The sequence below is a fragment of the Pleurodeles waltl genome, chromosome 9, assembly GCF_031143425.1.
Source record: "Pleurodeles waltl isolate 20211129_DDA chromosome 9, aPleWal1.hap1.20221129, whole genome shotgun sequence".
In the NCBI taxonomy this organism is placed as follows: domain Eukaryota; kingdom Metazoa; phylum Chordata; class Amphibia; order Caudata; family Salamandridae; genus Pleurodeles; species Pleurodeles waltl.
Genome location: NC_090448.1, coordinates 1,098,513,175 through 1,098,529,691, shown reverse-complemented (window position 1 = coordinate 1,098,529,691; position 16,517 = coordinate 1,098,513,175). Strand labels below are relative to the sequence as shown.

The 16,517-nt window shown below is 42.9% G+C and overlaps 1 protein-coding gene across 1 annotated transcript in view; it reads left to right on the top strand.

Moving 5' to 3' along the window:
- CHP1 (calcineurin like EF-hand protein 1) overlaps positions 1-16,517 on the top strand; it is a 123,136-nt gene that overhangs the window by 44,235 nt on the left and 62,384 nt on the right. Inside the window, exon 3 of the mRNA XM_069208798.1 lies at positions 2,001-2,081. Within this exon, the coding sequence (XP_069064899.1) occupies positions 2,001-2,081 (81 nt within the window). The remainder of the gene's footprint in view (positions 1-2,000; positions 2,082-16,517) is intronic.

Here is a 16,517-nt window from a genome sequence, read left to right as displayed (position 1 = left end):
CTGATATAGGGTGTTGATGTCATTAGACCACACCCCTTCTCATTACAGAGATGCACATCACCTAATATGCTTAATTGGTAGTAGGCTTTCGAGCCTATACAGCTTGGAGTAAGACAACATGCATAAAGAGGATGATATGGTCAAAATACTCATTTGCCTAATAATTCTGCACTCCCTGTATGTTAACCTTTACAGCACATACCAACAAGTTTTCCTATCTTGTTTCCTTGTATTGTGCACTTTTCCGAAGATCTTTCCTTTCCTTTGAGTAGACTCAAGACAAAACATAGAACAAGCATTGATCTCTTTCAGAATATTCAGATCATTTAAAGTGCATCCACCAAATTAATTCATTCTTGGATTACCTAGATTGGGGGTTTCCAGCCTTTTGTGTAATAAGAGTTACTTATGTTCAATGGAAATAATTGCAAGCTACTAATATTAGTGTTGTAATTCTGACCACATCACAGAAGATTACATTAGTGGCCATCTTATGCAAGGTAACCAGCAGTAAAACAGCCTGGTCTATTTGGAATGGTTCTACAAGGGTAATACGTGGCAGCCACAGCTGCATTGCCCCTTGCACCAAAGTAATATTAGTAGTAATGTCTCTCCACTTGATTATGACTGAAAAGTCAGCTTTTAAATATATTTTAAAAATTCAGCCATTTTTCTCCAAACATCAGTACATGAGTTCTGAAAATACATATATTTTGTTTGAAATGTACAAAGTTGACTATCATCTTCGTGGTAAAACTCACTGGTAAAAGAAAAAAAGAAAAAAAGCTGTGAATGGGCACAAAAAGGTAATGTTTATAGCAAACAAAAATCCATTTTAAGGCACCTATATTAAATGAAAAGGTTGCTGCAATGTGTATGTGTTGCAACTAATGGCTCAAGTAAATAAATATCTGGTCCAGCGTACAAAATGAGTGTCATTGAAGTCCATTAGTGGATGCACGTAATAAATACATATGGCTGCACTCACAATTGGATAGCAGATATTTCGGGTCACGTGTGTGTGTCTGTGTGTCGCGTCACCCATCCATGACTGAGCATTCATGGCGGGTGAATATGATTGTATTTTCGCTGAATGAGGAACTTCATTTCATTGGAGTTACTGGAGTATGATCTGGTGGGTTTATTTCCATCTCTTCTTAAATCCCTGGGTCTTCTTTCATTGAGGGATGTAAACTAGTACAGATAACGGAGGAATCCTCTATCGATAATTAGCCTTCCGCAGTTTTTACAGCTAGCCTCTCAAGTGCTTCTTCAATGAAAGGTATGTCAGAGGTAGATTTCAGGTTTGTAGATGGGTCATTTATGTTGATGCATTGATTTCTTGACCAGGCTAGAAATAGATTGAGGTATATTGGAAGGTTTAGTCTGACCTTCAGTGTTCATTGTTGCCCTGGAGAAATAGGGTGATACAAAAAATGATCCAAAAATGATTGCACGCTTCCCTTTCACATTAAAGGCTATTTCGCCCCCACAGGCCACTTTGGTGTGGGATGATGTAGTCCAGCATAGATACATACAGATGTATTTAGAGCACGATCCAGACCTACTTACATCCCAGACTAACCAGTTTCCCGTTTCCATCTGTCCAGTTTGCAGAATAGAAACTTAACTTGACACTCGCTGCCTCTGTCTGCTCATTTCATTGCATCACAGAGGGAGCGAGGACACCTTCTCCTAGGCTGCCTCAGTTGGAATCACTGAGTTAGGAACTATTTGAGATCCATCAGCCACTGGCTGCAGTCAGTTGTTTTCTTTGTGGCCTCAGGGCATGTTGATCAAAGCACTCATTGTACATCATTGTATTTATGCCTCGTCTTCTGCCTACATTTGTCAAATTGTAATTAGCTCTGTTTTTGTAAAATGCCCATTTTCCTGTAGGCCAGCTTCCTCCTCATAATAGAGTACAAATAAAATAATCGCCTGGCTCTTCAAACCATGTCTGATTTTGTAACAAGTTTTGTTCTCTGCTTTCTCTACAGTCGTGAAGATTTCCAGCGGATTCCAGAGCTTGCAATTAACCCGCTAGGGGACCGTATTATCAATGCATTCTTTCCAGAAGGGTGAGTTTTCAGTCATGATGTATAAAATGTTTTTCATCAATTTAAGCCTTTTTTGAAGAATTAATAGACTGCATAGTGTACTGTTCGCCTCACTTGAGATCCAGCTTTCAGAATGAATTCCATTGCAGAATATCTCTTTATGGTCCTCAAAGGTTGCCAGTCGTTGAGTTTTGTTCAATATCTCTGTTTTTTTTTAGTGGTAATATTTGTAATCAGTTGGTCTTATTAGGCTAGTTGTCTCAGTGGCCACATTTACCACAGCTCATGACGACCAATGATTCACCCATCTAAACAAGAAGATTAAAAATAAATCAATTGATACTTTTTTCCATGATGTGGCCACAAAGCACAAGAGGTTGTCTGAAGGTGGGGAATGGGAGACTATCCCGTTGACCAAGAAGAGTTGTTCTCTTTTTCTGCCGGTAGGTTGTTCATCCCATGACACTGGGCAGGCCCTGCAAAGCTTTCTCTGTGGATGGACACCAGGTATTATTATATTTAGGTGCTTTGGAATGTCTATCAAACAGCTTGATTACTATGGTAACAATGCTGCTGTTTTCACACGTTCAAAACCATCACCCTTAAGAATGAGTGAGGGCTTGATGCCTTCGACTCATGTTTGCTCCTACTGAACCCTGCAGTCTTTGTGAATGTATTCTGAAGTAGCTGTATGGTAGTGTGGCCACAATATACAAACCACAAATGTAATTTGTTAATCCCCATGCATCAGAGGCTTACAAGTGTGTCCTTCTTGCAATAGGTGCTCACAGGAGTGCCCCGAGTTACCCAGCCTACGCGTAACTAGATAACTGTAATGACGCAAGGAAATAGATTCAGCACTCAATACATATTTAGGATCTTAAGTAGTCCTAGCAAATGCGCGGTTACACCACATTTTATAGAGAAAATATGGCCAAGGGTTTGGAGCTTCACTTCAGTCAACACGGCCAATCTGTAAACGAGCTGCACTGCCCATAACCAAAACCAACAGAATTGGAGCATCAAACGGAGTCACACCACAGTATGGAAGATGCTGTGACAGTAGCAGGAACAGCAACTCGTGGAAGCCTCTATAATGACGTACTTCATCACTGAACAGACTGCACATGAGTTGGGAGGATTGGCTGTATTAAAACAAGACCGTACCACTAGAAGAGTTATGCACAGCAGCAGTTAGCACAGCTGAACTCGTCTATGTATCAGGTCTGCCATTTAATATACCTATTACATTTGCACCTAAATTCTGCAGCACAGTAGCTCTTTGTGAATTAATATGGGAAACCACAATGTACAGTATTGAAAGGTGAGAGGGGCACTTGAATAGAGCGGGCCTGGACAACGCTGTTGGACGTCTGTACAAGTGGTGCTCCTGTGTCCTGTCCTGAACGCAATCGATATGTACACATCTGTTGTATACCCCACAAATAGACCACTGTGCTGGCACCAATACCAGACAGTGAACCTTGGTAAATATTGAATAAACATGCAGTGGATGGTATCTCAGGAAGTACATGTGGCGGTGAGGCCCTCTCTTGGCACCATAGTGATTCCGTGAGTGGACTAACTTCACAATGTTTTACTCATTACATGCCATATAGGCAGGGAGTCCATTGAATTTGAAATGGAAATAGCCCATGCTCATTACAGTAATCTGAACCTTGGATTATCTGTGGGACTTGTAGAGACTATTTTCATCGTCCCATTTATATTAAAACACCACTAGAAGGGACTCTACCTATATCACTTCATTTGAAAAAGCCAACAAGACATTATCTTCATGTCTACTTCTAAACCATCTCACCAACTTTTGTCTGGGGCCTTGTCTGGAAATAAATCGCTGCCATGTCGACAAGCTCCAAAAAAATTCAGAAACCTCACTTAGCACTATCAAAGACAGTCCATTGTGAAATATTACCAGGTGGCCTGGATCTGGTCTGAAAAAGGCTATTGAATTCACCCGTCCATGTATACACACCAGTCAGTCAGACACCCAATATTTGAGCACAGGCACTTTAGGCAGCGAGGACGTCCACATGAAGAGCTATACTAACGAGGAACTTTGCTATCAGTTGCGAAGAAATTAAAGTGGTACAGTCCAACCTAGAATAATCTATTACCACCTGCTGGCACAATAAACAAACAGTCTGAAAGCAGATTAAAGGAAACCGAGTTAAAAAAGCAGCTGTGAACAATTTTTTTATGTCTAAAGCTGAACAACCACTGGCGAAATTAAGATGGCTTCACTATGAAAGTGGTGGGAAAGTGAGCCACCTTTTTGGGTAGCGACTGAAACAAAGAGAATTACAGTTGTCCGCTCTGGCAATATGTAACGAGGGGCCAAACTAACACTCCCGCTTGAGATAGCGATAACATTTACATTACACAGTCCCAAAGCCGAGAATATAGCAAGACTGGAAGACAACTCTTATGGCATTAAGGTGCCATCACTGTCGCAAGAAGTGTGACCGCTTCTTGAGCGTGAGATCACCCTGTAAGAGATTCAAGAAGCCATTGAAATCTTCACTACTTGTAAATCACCAGGGGGGGATGGATTACTTTTACACATTAATAATAAATCTATTAGTTCCCTCATCTCCAAGTATGGTGAAGAGACTTTAGATTGTGGGCTCTAACACCCCATATCTTTGATAAATAATATTTTCAAAATATTGGCCAAGATACTGGTGCCAAGGTTACAGTAAGTGACCCAATCCTTTCAGTGACTTGCAGGTGGGTTTTGTCAGTGGAGGCTGTTCTAGGAACCACATGCGCACATTGAGTTGCATATTATGGTTTGATTAAAAACTTACCAAATTAAACCCTTTCCCTGTCGTTGACTGTTAAAAAAAAAAAAAAAGCATTTGACTGTATTGATTGAGAAATATCTTTTTAGAATAGTCTGCAGTAAGCCATCCAAACTACAAGCACATACATGAGTAGGTGGTCTTTGAATATTATATGTGAGAAGTTATTATCTTGCTCACCTACTCTTACAGATGATATACTATTTCCCATAAACCGATGCCCCACAATTGTGGCCAACCATAGAAAACAGGCATGGGTGGAAATAGGGATTTAGGTCTGCTCTACAACATAAGTGCTTGACATGCACACAAATACCCAGTGAAATTGTCACTAACTGCAATTATGGCACAGACTCTTTATTATGCCCCAAGACTGCACAAGGGAGCTAAAATATGGAATAAATCTTAAATCCGTTTGAAAGGTAAAACAATGTCAAAAAAGGTAGCATTCATTGACCCAATATTCAAAAATAACCGATTAAAAATGTGTCCAGGAACTTCAGAATAAGCATGGATTAAATGATAAACACTAGGGGGCGATGTAGACAAGTTGCACAGTGCCTGCATCAAATTCACTTTATAAAACAGTTGAGAATTTCAGAATCCTCACTGAAGAAATAGCTTAAAACATGAGGAAACTATTGAGGTATGGTCTTTAAAAAGGAATTTTCAATTATTTGGTCATAAAGCCCAAATGACAGAATATACAGGTAGACTTGGAGCACCTTCTGGTGAGAACTTTTCCTCAGAAGATTGGTCATCACTATTTAAAACACACAATAAATGTTTAAGAGCCAGGATGAAATTCCTTTGTTTTAAGGTACTGATCTAATGGTATTGGCCACCCAAGAAATTGTGTAAAGCCGGCCTAGTGCTGCACAGCATCTGTTGGAGATGCAATAAGACAAGGTAATATATATAGATATATATTTGGCACTTTCACCTGTATCCAGGTCTGTTGGATGGCTATATGGAGTCAGATATCACCTACATTGTGTTTTCATATCATACCTTCAGTACACCTAACTATGTTACATGGTGTGGTGGATGCTACTAGCTTGAATTACGCAGTAAGAGTTGCTTTAGCTTCATCCCAAAATTGTATATTACGACAATGGTGGTCGACTCCTACACGGACCCAAGAAGAGATTTGTGTTTGTTAGCTTCATGTGAGAAATTGATTGACTGTAGGCGATCAAACAAGGGCTTAGGGGTCTTATGTCAGATCAGTCTCATGTTTCCTTGGCTCTAAACATCACCCCTAAGGATAGTCAGTGGGCTGTGTCTAACCAGTCAACTTCCTTAGCCCCTATGGATCCTTCCGTGCCAGTTTGTGCGATGGTGTATAGCCCCTTATCTGCCCCTTCCTCCACACATGGTACACAGCCCGCAGCTCCTTCACTACTCTCTAGCACAGGCAGTAATTTGGGCCACCAAAAGTCTACCATGGGCAATAAGGGTAATTAGGGCAGCACAGCTAAGCAACGACCACCCCTGGCTGAAGCCCATGCTCCATTTCCGAGACAACCGGTGATTGATTTACCACCAGCCTCCTGCCCCTATTTTCTTGTTGGAGTTCCACAGTTGCGCAATGGACAGAGGGAGGCCCTGGGTGAGCTCACCAACAAAGTATTGGATTAACTGGTGAGAAACAGAAACTTTCCTCTCTCTCAAGCTAATAGCATTTTGCTAACTCGGAGGGTGTGGTGGCTGAGTCCTGTCAAGGCTGATCGGCCTGGGGACTGTGTGGCCATATGTCTCCCCATTTAGTAGAATGTTTATTACTGGGTCAGCTTATTAAACGGGTGGGTTCTTCAGGCATTGACTTGCTTAAGTTGGGTTATTTTTACAAGCCCCACCACTTCTATAGGTCAGTAGCCCCTCAACAGCCTAAATGCACACGGATTGTCCCTGCACTGGTCTATGCACCCAACGACCCTGTTTGTGCACAAGGTGTACTTTGTTTCTCCACTTCTAATCGCTTTGATGTCCTTGCTGATGTTGACTGACAAACTCCTCCAGTGGGCTTCCATAGACGTGTTCTAACTGAGGGTCTACACTTAAAGAGCTGTGGTGTTGAGAACGCACTGAGGGGTTCAAAGAGGTTGTCTTATGTATCGGGGAGCAGGTCACTCAACGCCACTATGATTGGGCGACATAGGTTGGTGGCACAGAGTTTTTTTTTCCAGCCGTGGAATCTCCCGTGGCGTCTTAAAACTTTTGCAGAGCGCTTTGTCCAAGTCAGAGTTAATTACTAAGTCACCCACATCCATAGGGGACCCAAATAGTTACCCTTCCATAATCAATATTCCATTGCCCCAGTCCAGGTCTAATCCTGTTAGCCGATAGCTAGCCTCTTCTATTAGTGCATTTCTCTGCCCTGATCCTTCTTTAGACAGAGCTGGGAGGGGAGGGAAAGGGCTCAGTACTGCAGATATACCAGCTTCACCTAGCTCAGCTCCCTCTTTTTAAATTGCTCTCCTGGAACATCGCCTGACTTGCTTCCAAGCTGAATTGGGCTGAGTTCAATGACTCATATGACCTCTGCCTATTTCAGGAGACCTGGTGCACCAAAGTGTTGCAGCAGATATGATATGTCAACTTTAGTAAGGCAGCTCTATCCGCAGGCAAGGGGAGATCATCGGGGGGGACTAACTACGTGGGTGTGCTCAGTCCTCCCCTGCAAGGTAGCGGAAACTTATAACCTACTCCCGGGACATCTTGTGCATCTCCCTGATCTTTCTGCAATTCACCTTGTACACTTCTAAAGTGTACCTTAGACCTGGAGCTCAAAGTAGAGTTTCTTCGACCTTAGAGTTGCTAAGCACAAACCTGGCATCTACCCCAGGTGGAGTTTGGAAACTGGTGGGAGGAGATTTCAACTGTCACTTTGAACCCCTAAAGGGCACTCTAGTGACCCTAACCCAGGAGGAAGACTAGGTATGGTCCATCCCCCAAGTTAGTAATCCCTCCAGTTAAGAAATGGTCTCCACTCGCCCTTCAGATCACTGCCCTAACATTGAATCCAGGCTTTTGAACCTGTAATGGCAGAACTATATCTGATAGGGATGTTAAACATACTTTTAATCGTCCCCTTAGCACCAGTCTCAGTGACTACATTCTGGTGGATGTGCAGGTTTGGCCTTATCTTATGGATATGGTTGCCCTCCCAAGACAGGATAGTGATGATAACACACACTCCAGCGTCATATCTCTCCCACTTCGTGACATGGCAGCCAGCTCCCACAATCCTTTTGACAAGAGACTGAGGCCAACTAACAATATGCGTAGAGTTAAATGGTGTCATATGGCACACTCTGAGGAGCTGTTGTGGGTAGTGTACAAAATTGTAACAGAATACATGGAAGGTCTACTATCCCTGCCAGGGCCAGTAGACTCTAGTGACAAAATTGAGAAGTTTTGCATGGCCACACTATAATGTTTGAAGAGCTTCGTAGAATTTCTTTTGTGGAAACTGAAAAGGCTGTAGGGAGGCAGTCCCCCAAACGGGGTTCAATCTCTTGTGCAGGCGGGCTGGGGCTTCTTTGATGCAAGCTATTAAGCAACACGATAGGAATGAGATCAAAACTAGGAGGGTTGCATATTAAACCAGCCATATACAATGCCAAAAGGGAGTGGGAGGCCACAAAGTGCGAAAGAGAGACCAGTGGTTCTTTCAGAACTTTGTCTACAGGTTCTGCTGAAGGATTCCGCATTGTGGAGGCCAACATCCCTGCTGCCAAATGGGTTACACACTTTTCGTGCCTATACCCTGTAATTAGAGAGGCTAGCCTCTCTTCAGTAGCTACCAGTTGTGATACCTTAGTGGACCTGAGATACGTGTACGATAGAGAGGAGCCTTCCAGCATTACGCTACAAGAAGTAATATCTGCGTTCTTTAAGATCATCCCCAACAAGGCTCCAGGCCTTGATTAAATCCCAGGTGTCTATCGTAGCGAGATGGATGTCTGAGGTCCTTGTTTTATAGTTCTTAATAATGCTATATTAAAGGGTGCTCCGATTCCCTCTGCCTGGTGAAGGGGTGGGGGGGGGGGATGAAATTGTTCCCTTATACAAAAAAGGTTGTCCATCACTTCTGTCTAATTACAGACCAATAAACCTCATCCACTGATCTCTGAAGTTATTCAGCAGGATTCTCTTTGGAAGGTTACAAGAACGGCTAACTGTCGAGGAAGTGCCGAGCCCCCCTACAGGCTGGCTTCAGGAATAGCACCAGCACATTGGATCCGGTCTTCCGTCTCCAAATGCTTTTTTGGAAATCAGTGGTTTTGGGAGGAGGGATGTTGTATGTAGTATTCGTAGATCTCCACTCTGCATTCAACCTGGTCCTGAGGTTCACGCTCTTGCAGGTGATGGCTGATATAGGCATCCCTAAATATTTATTGGCCAACATCATAAGACTTCATGAGTACAATTATGCACAGGTGAGGTGTGGTCAACTAGGTTAGCTGACAAACAGTTTTTCTGTCACAAGAGAGGTTAGACAGAGCTGTGTCTTAGCCCCTACCCTTTTTACGATCTGATTGACGATTTGAATGGGTGTGGGGGAGATTCCCCATGTCTTGCAGGCATCAGAGTTCTTGCCCTGATATTTGCAGACAACACTTTATTAATATCTAAATCACCGATGGGGTTGCAGAGGATTCTAGACCATCCTCTACTGGAGGAGGCTCTGGGCTACCCTCGAGCCTATATCTTATCGCCAAGGGTTGGAAGAAATATAGGGCTTGCCAGGCTCTGGTAATATCCCGTGGATAAAATACATCAGAAACACACTGAGAAAGTTGGACAATGGGGCCTTGGGGGATGATCCGATGACAGCTGGGTCCATTAGTAAGAACACCACTAAAGCCAGTTATGGCCAGCACACAATGGCCCTGATGCAGTCACAACCCTCTTTTTGCTCCCTGTCTGACACGTTCCTCTTGGTGAAGGATGAGTTTAAGGCTGAGCAATTCCTTGACGAAATTGAAGTCTACCTCCAGTTTCGTTATGGCACCCTCTCCTCCTCTTCTTCACCTCAGCCTGGGGATGGCCTCATGGACAGGAGAAGTGGACTAGTCCGTCTTGAGGCACAAGTAAGGAAACTATCGAACATGCATTGTTCTTCCCCACCTGAGAAGGGGAGAAAAACATGGATTCTTCAAATTTGCCAAACCATAGGGGTTCAAACATCATCTTGAGGCCCTTCGTTTATTGAGATACGACACAAGTCAAAGCGTAGTGTTTGCGGTCTCTGGGTACCTCCGAACGATGAGAGGACTAGGCGAATGTTTAAGTCCAATGTGGGTTCTGATACCATAAAAACACAGGGTGATCCTGTTCACTTTGTTCCCCCTTACACACTAGCACTTTGAGACGTGTGGTCCAAGACTGTATCTGCACACTATGGAAGCCTAGGGTATTTCTAGAGACCCCTGTCAAATTTTCAATTTTTTTTATTGGTCTGTTTGATTTACATAGGTTTTATTGATCTACCTGGTATGATGTTTGTTTTTATTGCTTAACACTTTTACACATTGTGTTGTACTTCTATGGCTCGTAGCCGAAATAAAGATTTGAAATGGAAAATGGATATATCCTGTAAATGATCAAATGGACAAATTTGAACTGGCTGGGTCCGCACGTTTGAAGTCACCATAAACTAGCTCTACATGTGTGTATATTATGAGGCTAGCATATCTCACTGTCTATTCGGAATGAAACTTATTATCTTTTAGCCAGGTCCTTTATTTGCAACTGGAAAAACCAGGAATATCGGACTCATGAAGAATGGCGAATAAACGGGAAACAAGAGTTAGGGAATTTATATTGATCATTTGCTCAGTCAAATGCCAAATCGTGTGCACAGGTCCCAATCGCCAGTACCTAAGGTCGGGCTTAGCAGACTGAGAGAAGGGGTATGGCAGATTCTAAGCATTTGTTTATGTGCATCATAACGTGCCCCAGAAGGGGTATGGCAGATTCTAAGCATTTGTTTGCGCATCATAACGTGCCCCAGAAGGGGTATGGCAGATTCTATGCATTTGTTTATGTGCATCATAACGTGCCCCAGAAGGGGTATGGCAGATTCTAAGCATTTGTTCATGTGCATCATAACGTGCCCCAGAAGGGGTATGGCAGATTCTATGCATTTGTTTATGTGCATCATAACGTGCCCCAGAAGGGGTATGGCAGATTCTAAGCATTTGTTCATGTGCATCATAACGTGCCCCAGAAGGGGTATGGCAGATTCTATGCATTTGTTCATGTGCATCATAACGTGCCCCAGAAGGGGTATGGCAGATTCTATGCATTTGTTCATGTGCATCATAACGTGCCCCAGAAGGGGTATGGCAGATTCTAAGCATTTGCTTATGTGCATCATAACGTGCCCCAGAAGGGGTATGGCAGATTCTAAGCATTTGTTTATGTGCATCATAACGTGCCCCAGAAGGGGTATGGCAGATTCTATGCATTTGTTTATGTGCATCATAACGTGCCCCAGAAGGGGTATGGCAGATTCTATGCATTTGTTTATGTGCATCATAACGTGCCCCAGAAGGGGTATGGCAGATTCTAAGCATTTGTTTATGTGCATCATAACGTGCCCCAGAAGGGGTATGGCAGATTCTATGTATTTGTTTATGTGCATCATAACGTGCCCCAGAAGGGGTATGGCAGATTCTATGCATTTGTTTATGTGCATCATAACGTGCCCCAGAAGGGGTATGGCAGATTCTATGCATTTGTTCATGTGCATCATAACGTGCCCCAGAAGGGGTATGGCAGATTCTATGCATTTGTTTATGTGCATCATAACGTGCCCCAGAAGGGGTATGGCAGATTCTATGCATTTGTTCATGTGCATCATAACGTGCCCCAGAAGGGGTATGGCAGATTCTAAGCATTTGCTTATGTACATCAAAACGTGTCATGAGTAATTAGCTGACGTAGTTACAAAAAAAATCCATCTAAGACTTCAAGTTGAAATAACAGTTGTTTTCCAAAATTCAGCGTTGTTTTTAAATGATAATGTAGCGTTGGTGATGGTAGATATGAGGTCACCTGTGAGCAACATGTATGTTCATGACAAGTGGAACATGGTTGCATAATTCGCTGTAACTGGGAAATTTCCGTGATTCTTAGATTTTGAACCATTTCATATTAGTGACATTTGTTTCTCTGCCATTATGGAAAATATTTATTTTAGTGTGTGTTAGTTACTTATGAGTTAGTCGAAAAGCATGAATTCACTGTGTGTATGTACACACAGAAAGGTTTGGGGATGACAGTACCTCACAAGACAGGTAATCATTTTTCAGTTTCTTACACTTCAGAAGATGGTCTTACAAACCACTTCCATACAGTTGGACAAAGTCTGAGTTCAGATTGTAAATGCAATCTGAGTGTTTTCATGTTATTTAAATAATAGGCTGATGATGGTTTGCTGGGGGTGTGGATGGCTTCCCATGCAGGTAGTTTCTTTCTCGAGGTTTTTCTCCCCAAGAAAGAATTTACTCCAGGCAAACTTCGCCCATTTCTCCTGCATTTAAAATGCCTCTTACATTACAAACTTCAAGGAGCCTTAGTTCCTTTGTGAGAGTTAACTCTTTGTGAGATGATACTCTGTTTAACGGAAAACGTTACTCAGCACATTAACTAGGTACCTGTTTAGTAGGTTCCTGTGGATAAGCAAATATCACCCTGGCGTCACTGATAATTTAGCTTGTGCATCTCCAGAGGCAAGTGTTTGCATCTGTGGTACAGTTTGTCTATGGAATAAAGAGTATGTGTGCCATAGGTTGAATCGATGTAGTATTGGCACACGGATCTTCAGCCCACAACCTTTGGCTTCCCATGGCATATGAGCCACAACTGCGGCTTCCACAAGTTGCTTTAGCAAATAGTTTTTCAAGACTTTGTGCCACTTCTTGTAACTTTGCACTAGCAAAAAGACTTGATAAATCTGGCCTCTGTCTTATGGCTTATGTCTTATGGCCCCTGTGGGCAATCTTGAGCACACCCAAATTAAAATAAGTACCAGACTTGTCTATCATGCAACTGCACAGACATGATTACTTTGGCTTCCTTTACTTCATTGGCATCCCCCTGTTGGTGTGGACTTAGTCAATGCTTGTTTTGTTTCTGGGACAAAAGGTGGGATACAGGAGACTATGCAGATGTGGCTCAGAGCGATGCGCACCCATGTTCAGTCCCTCTACTTTGGAGGTATTCAAACTAGTTCAATCAATCAAGTATTTGTTAAGCACAGCTTGTCACCCCTGAGGGTATCCAGGCACTAGATGTGTGTCTCATTCGAATAGCCAGGTCTTGAGCCTCTTCCTGAATTCGGTCAGCGAGGGGGAGGTGCGGAGGTTGAGTGTGGCGGTGAAATGGGAGAAAGCACGTCCTCTTCTGTGGCAGCGGTATATGCCAGGAATCTGTGCGCGGTCTAGGTGTGCAAAGCAGCAGTTCCTATTGGGGCAGTGGAAGTTCAGACACTGGTTCAAATAGGCTGGTCCTCGGTCATGGAGGGCTTTATAGGCGTAGGTTGGAGCGCGAAGTGGCATCTCTTCTGGACCAGGAGCTTGTGGAGGTCTTTTAGGTGCTGGGTGATGTGGATTCTCTTGAGCAGATCGGGGATCAGTCTGGCAGCTGCGTTCTGGATCCGATTAGAGCCTTTGCACGAAGACCGGATCCATGCCAGTTTTTTTGACTGTGTAAATTGGTTCCCTTTTATTTTAATTGTTTAAATGTATCTGTTGTTTGTAAATGGTATGTGTTTGGCCTTTCTGGCCCTAGGTTGGACACCACTGCTTTGGCGATGTAGATTATCATTTGGAATAAAGAACAGGAATTGCTGAAACAGTTTAGTAACTCTGTCTTTTTCTTTTCAGGCTCAGAATTTTAGGATGTTGCATTTAATTTGTTAACTGTCTTGTTTGTCTATCAAATTTCTCATTCAAAAGATGTGTCAATCAGTTTCTTGCACAGAGCCCCTGATGTGAATATTTTAGCGTTGATGCAGGAATAGTGAGGTGATGTGACATTTCCGAATCTAAATTACTGTGACAATCTGTATTTCTTTTGTGTGTGCTTTAAGTCTTCGTCAAGGGGACATCTAGCCCAAAAGTCCTTCACTCCAAGCTGCCCATAACCATTTTGTTGTCCTGCGAGCTTTCTGCCTCATCTCTTTTTAAATTTTAAAGCGGGCATCCAGGTTGGCGCTCACTCCCCCTCGAGGAGACTGGTTGACTGCCCAGGTGATGGCAAATTATTACTTAAATGTCAGTACAACCTTTGCAAGAATCTGAAGGTTGTGCTGCCATTCAATGCAAGCCTTGGCTTCGTTTCTGTAGAAGTGCCTGAGGGTGTACCTGACTTCTTGGCACTAGTAGATTAGGCCCTGGAAGCATTTCTGATGTACGCTGTGTAGAAGATCATTGAATTATTACAAGGATTTTTTTTTGTGTGTGTTTGCCTTTCAAGAGCGACTACTTTAGTTGCTGGGCCTGCTTCTTCCTGGATGCCTGGGGTGGCGTGCCGGGCTCATGACAGGATTGTGGTTCTTCAGTTTGCCCTGGTGGGTTATTCATCTTCCAGGGAAAAGGATCATGGTCTGTTGGGCTGATGATAGCCCTGCAGAGAGTATTATTCTCATTTAAGTGTTCATCACGCATAAGATGAATAGGTGCTGGAAGTAGCGATGATGCAGCACCCCCAAAATAACAATGCTGGAGTTCAGAATGTGAATAAGCTATAAATATGCCAGTGGCGGCTGGCTCGTGTGTACAGTGGAAGGGGGTGGGGGGGATTTACAATAATATATATATATATTTTTTTTTTTAAACACCACTTACCTTGGGACGTCATTTTGTTGTCTCTCCTCTCCTGGCTCCCAACACGCAACGGGACCCAGGAAACTACACAAGCCAGTTCTGATGCTGCTTTCATGCTGATAAACAGCATGAAAGCAGTGCCAGGATTGGTGGGAGTGATCTCTCCCAGCGCTCCCAAGAGCACTGGAGGCCTGTGATTTCTCTAACCCAGCTGTCTTAAGACCGCTGGGTTAGAGAAGTTTGAAGTGCGCATGTCAGGCTGGCCATCACAGGACTTAAACAAGTGCACAGCTCCCTGCTGCCACTCGGCATCAATTGCTCCACCCCGTCCTGACACACTGTTCAGGGCGGGTTGCTGAAAAATATAATGGTAATAAAGAAAGTTTATTACCATTTTTTATTTTTCAGTTCTGGGGACATTTTTTAAGCGGGCGACACTCCTTCGCTCTTGTGGAGGGGCCGCCCCTGAAATATGCCTTGCTATTTTGTCTCTTTATTGTTACATTTGCTGTGTGCTCAAAACAAGAGGTCAAATGTCAGGCCACATCTTCTGACCAATTGCTGCTTACTCGTTGAACATGGAGATGTGGTGTTTACATTTCGTTTCCTGACTGCAAAGTGAGTGGATTTTGTAAAGTGAACTACGTGGTAATCTTGCATCAGTACAAGAAGTATGAAAGGAAAGGCTGTAAGATGTTATATTTTTCTTACACAAAATTTAGCTACACATAGATGTATTCTTCATATATTTCAAAATACACCAGCAGTTAAGCACAAATGAATCAGTGTTTTTGCAATTCTGAAGTGTAATGGAAGCAAATATTTTGAATGGGATCAAAACAAATCAAGACAATTTACTTAGGGGTTCAGCGACTATTTATCATTTGCCCCTCACTATTTCCAGACATTGTGTGAGCGCTGTATAGTTTGATCAGTAAAACTGCACGTTGGGGAAATTTAGTGGCCATTTCAATGGAAAATGTGCTGTGTGTAAATGACAGTGTGCTACCATACCATACTATGCTATGTTAATATATTTGCCACAGTGTGCTCCTATATGCACCAGCGGATATATACCACCCCCTTACTACTTTCCTGCTAATCGGGCATTGCTCCTTTGTTCTTTGTGTGACACTTGGATTTTTCACCATCCTTATGACTTTGGTGATATAACAGTGATGAATGCACCGGCCATTCTGAAAATTGTTCGAGCACCACTGTTAAGACGAGGCTCAGAGATAAACTGCCTCTCAGTTAGACAGCAGCAATTTGTTCATTTGTAATCTTCAACCTGCTACTGTAGGGGTTTCTCACTAGGACTATAAGATCTTAGCTGCAAGCTTGGAAAAAGGTGGCTATGCTTACTCGCTTAAGTGGGAGTGCATTTCAGACCCCCATGTTGTTTTCACCCATAAAAATGTATAATTTGAACTGCTGTATCATTGTGTTGTGCTTGTGCTATTCAAATTGCAGAGTTAAAGTCTTAAAAGGGCGGGCATCTTTTCAAGTAGGTTCCACTGGAACTTGAAAGGTCAGTGTTTTTTTGTTTTTTTTGAGAGTCTACTGTTACTAGAAGTATTATGAGACTTAATGTTCCCCGAAAACATTGGATATTCATGGAAACAAAAATATTGGGGTTTTCAAGGAACATTAGTGGTGATCTAGTAGTGCTACAGCCAGAGAGGGAACACTTTAAAAAAAAGTGTGTGAACTGATCACCCCCTCTCCCCACTTAAATCCTCCCACCCCTAGCACTATATGAGCGAATAAGGTTTGTGTCTGGATCTCTA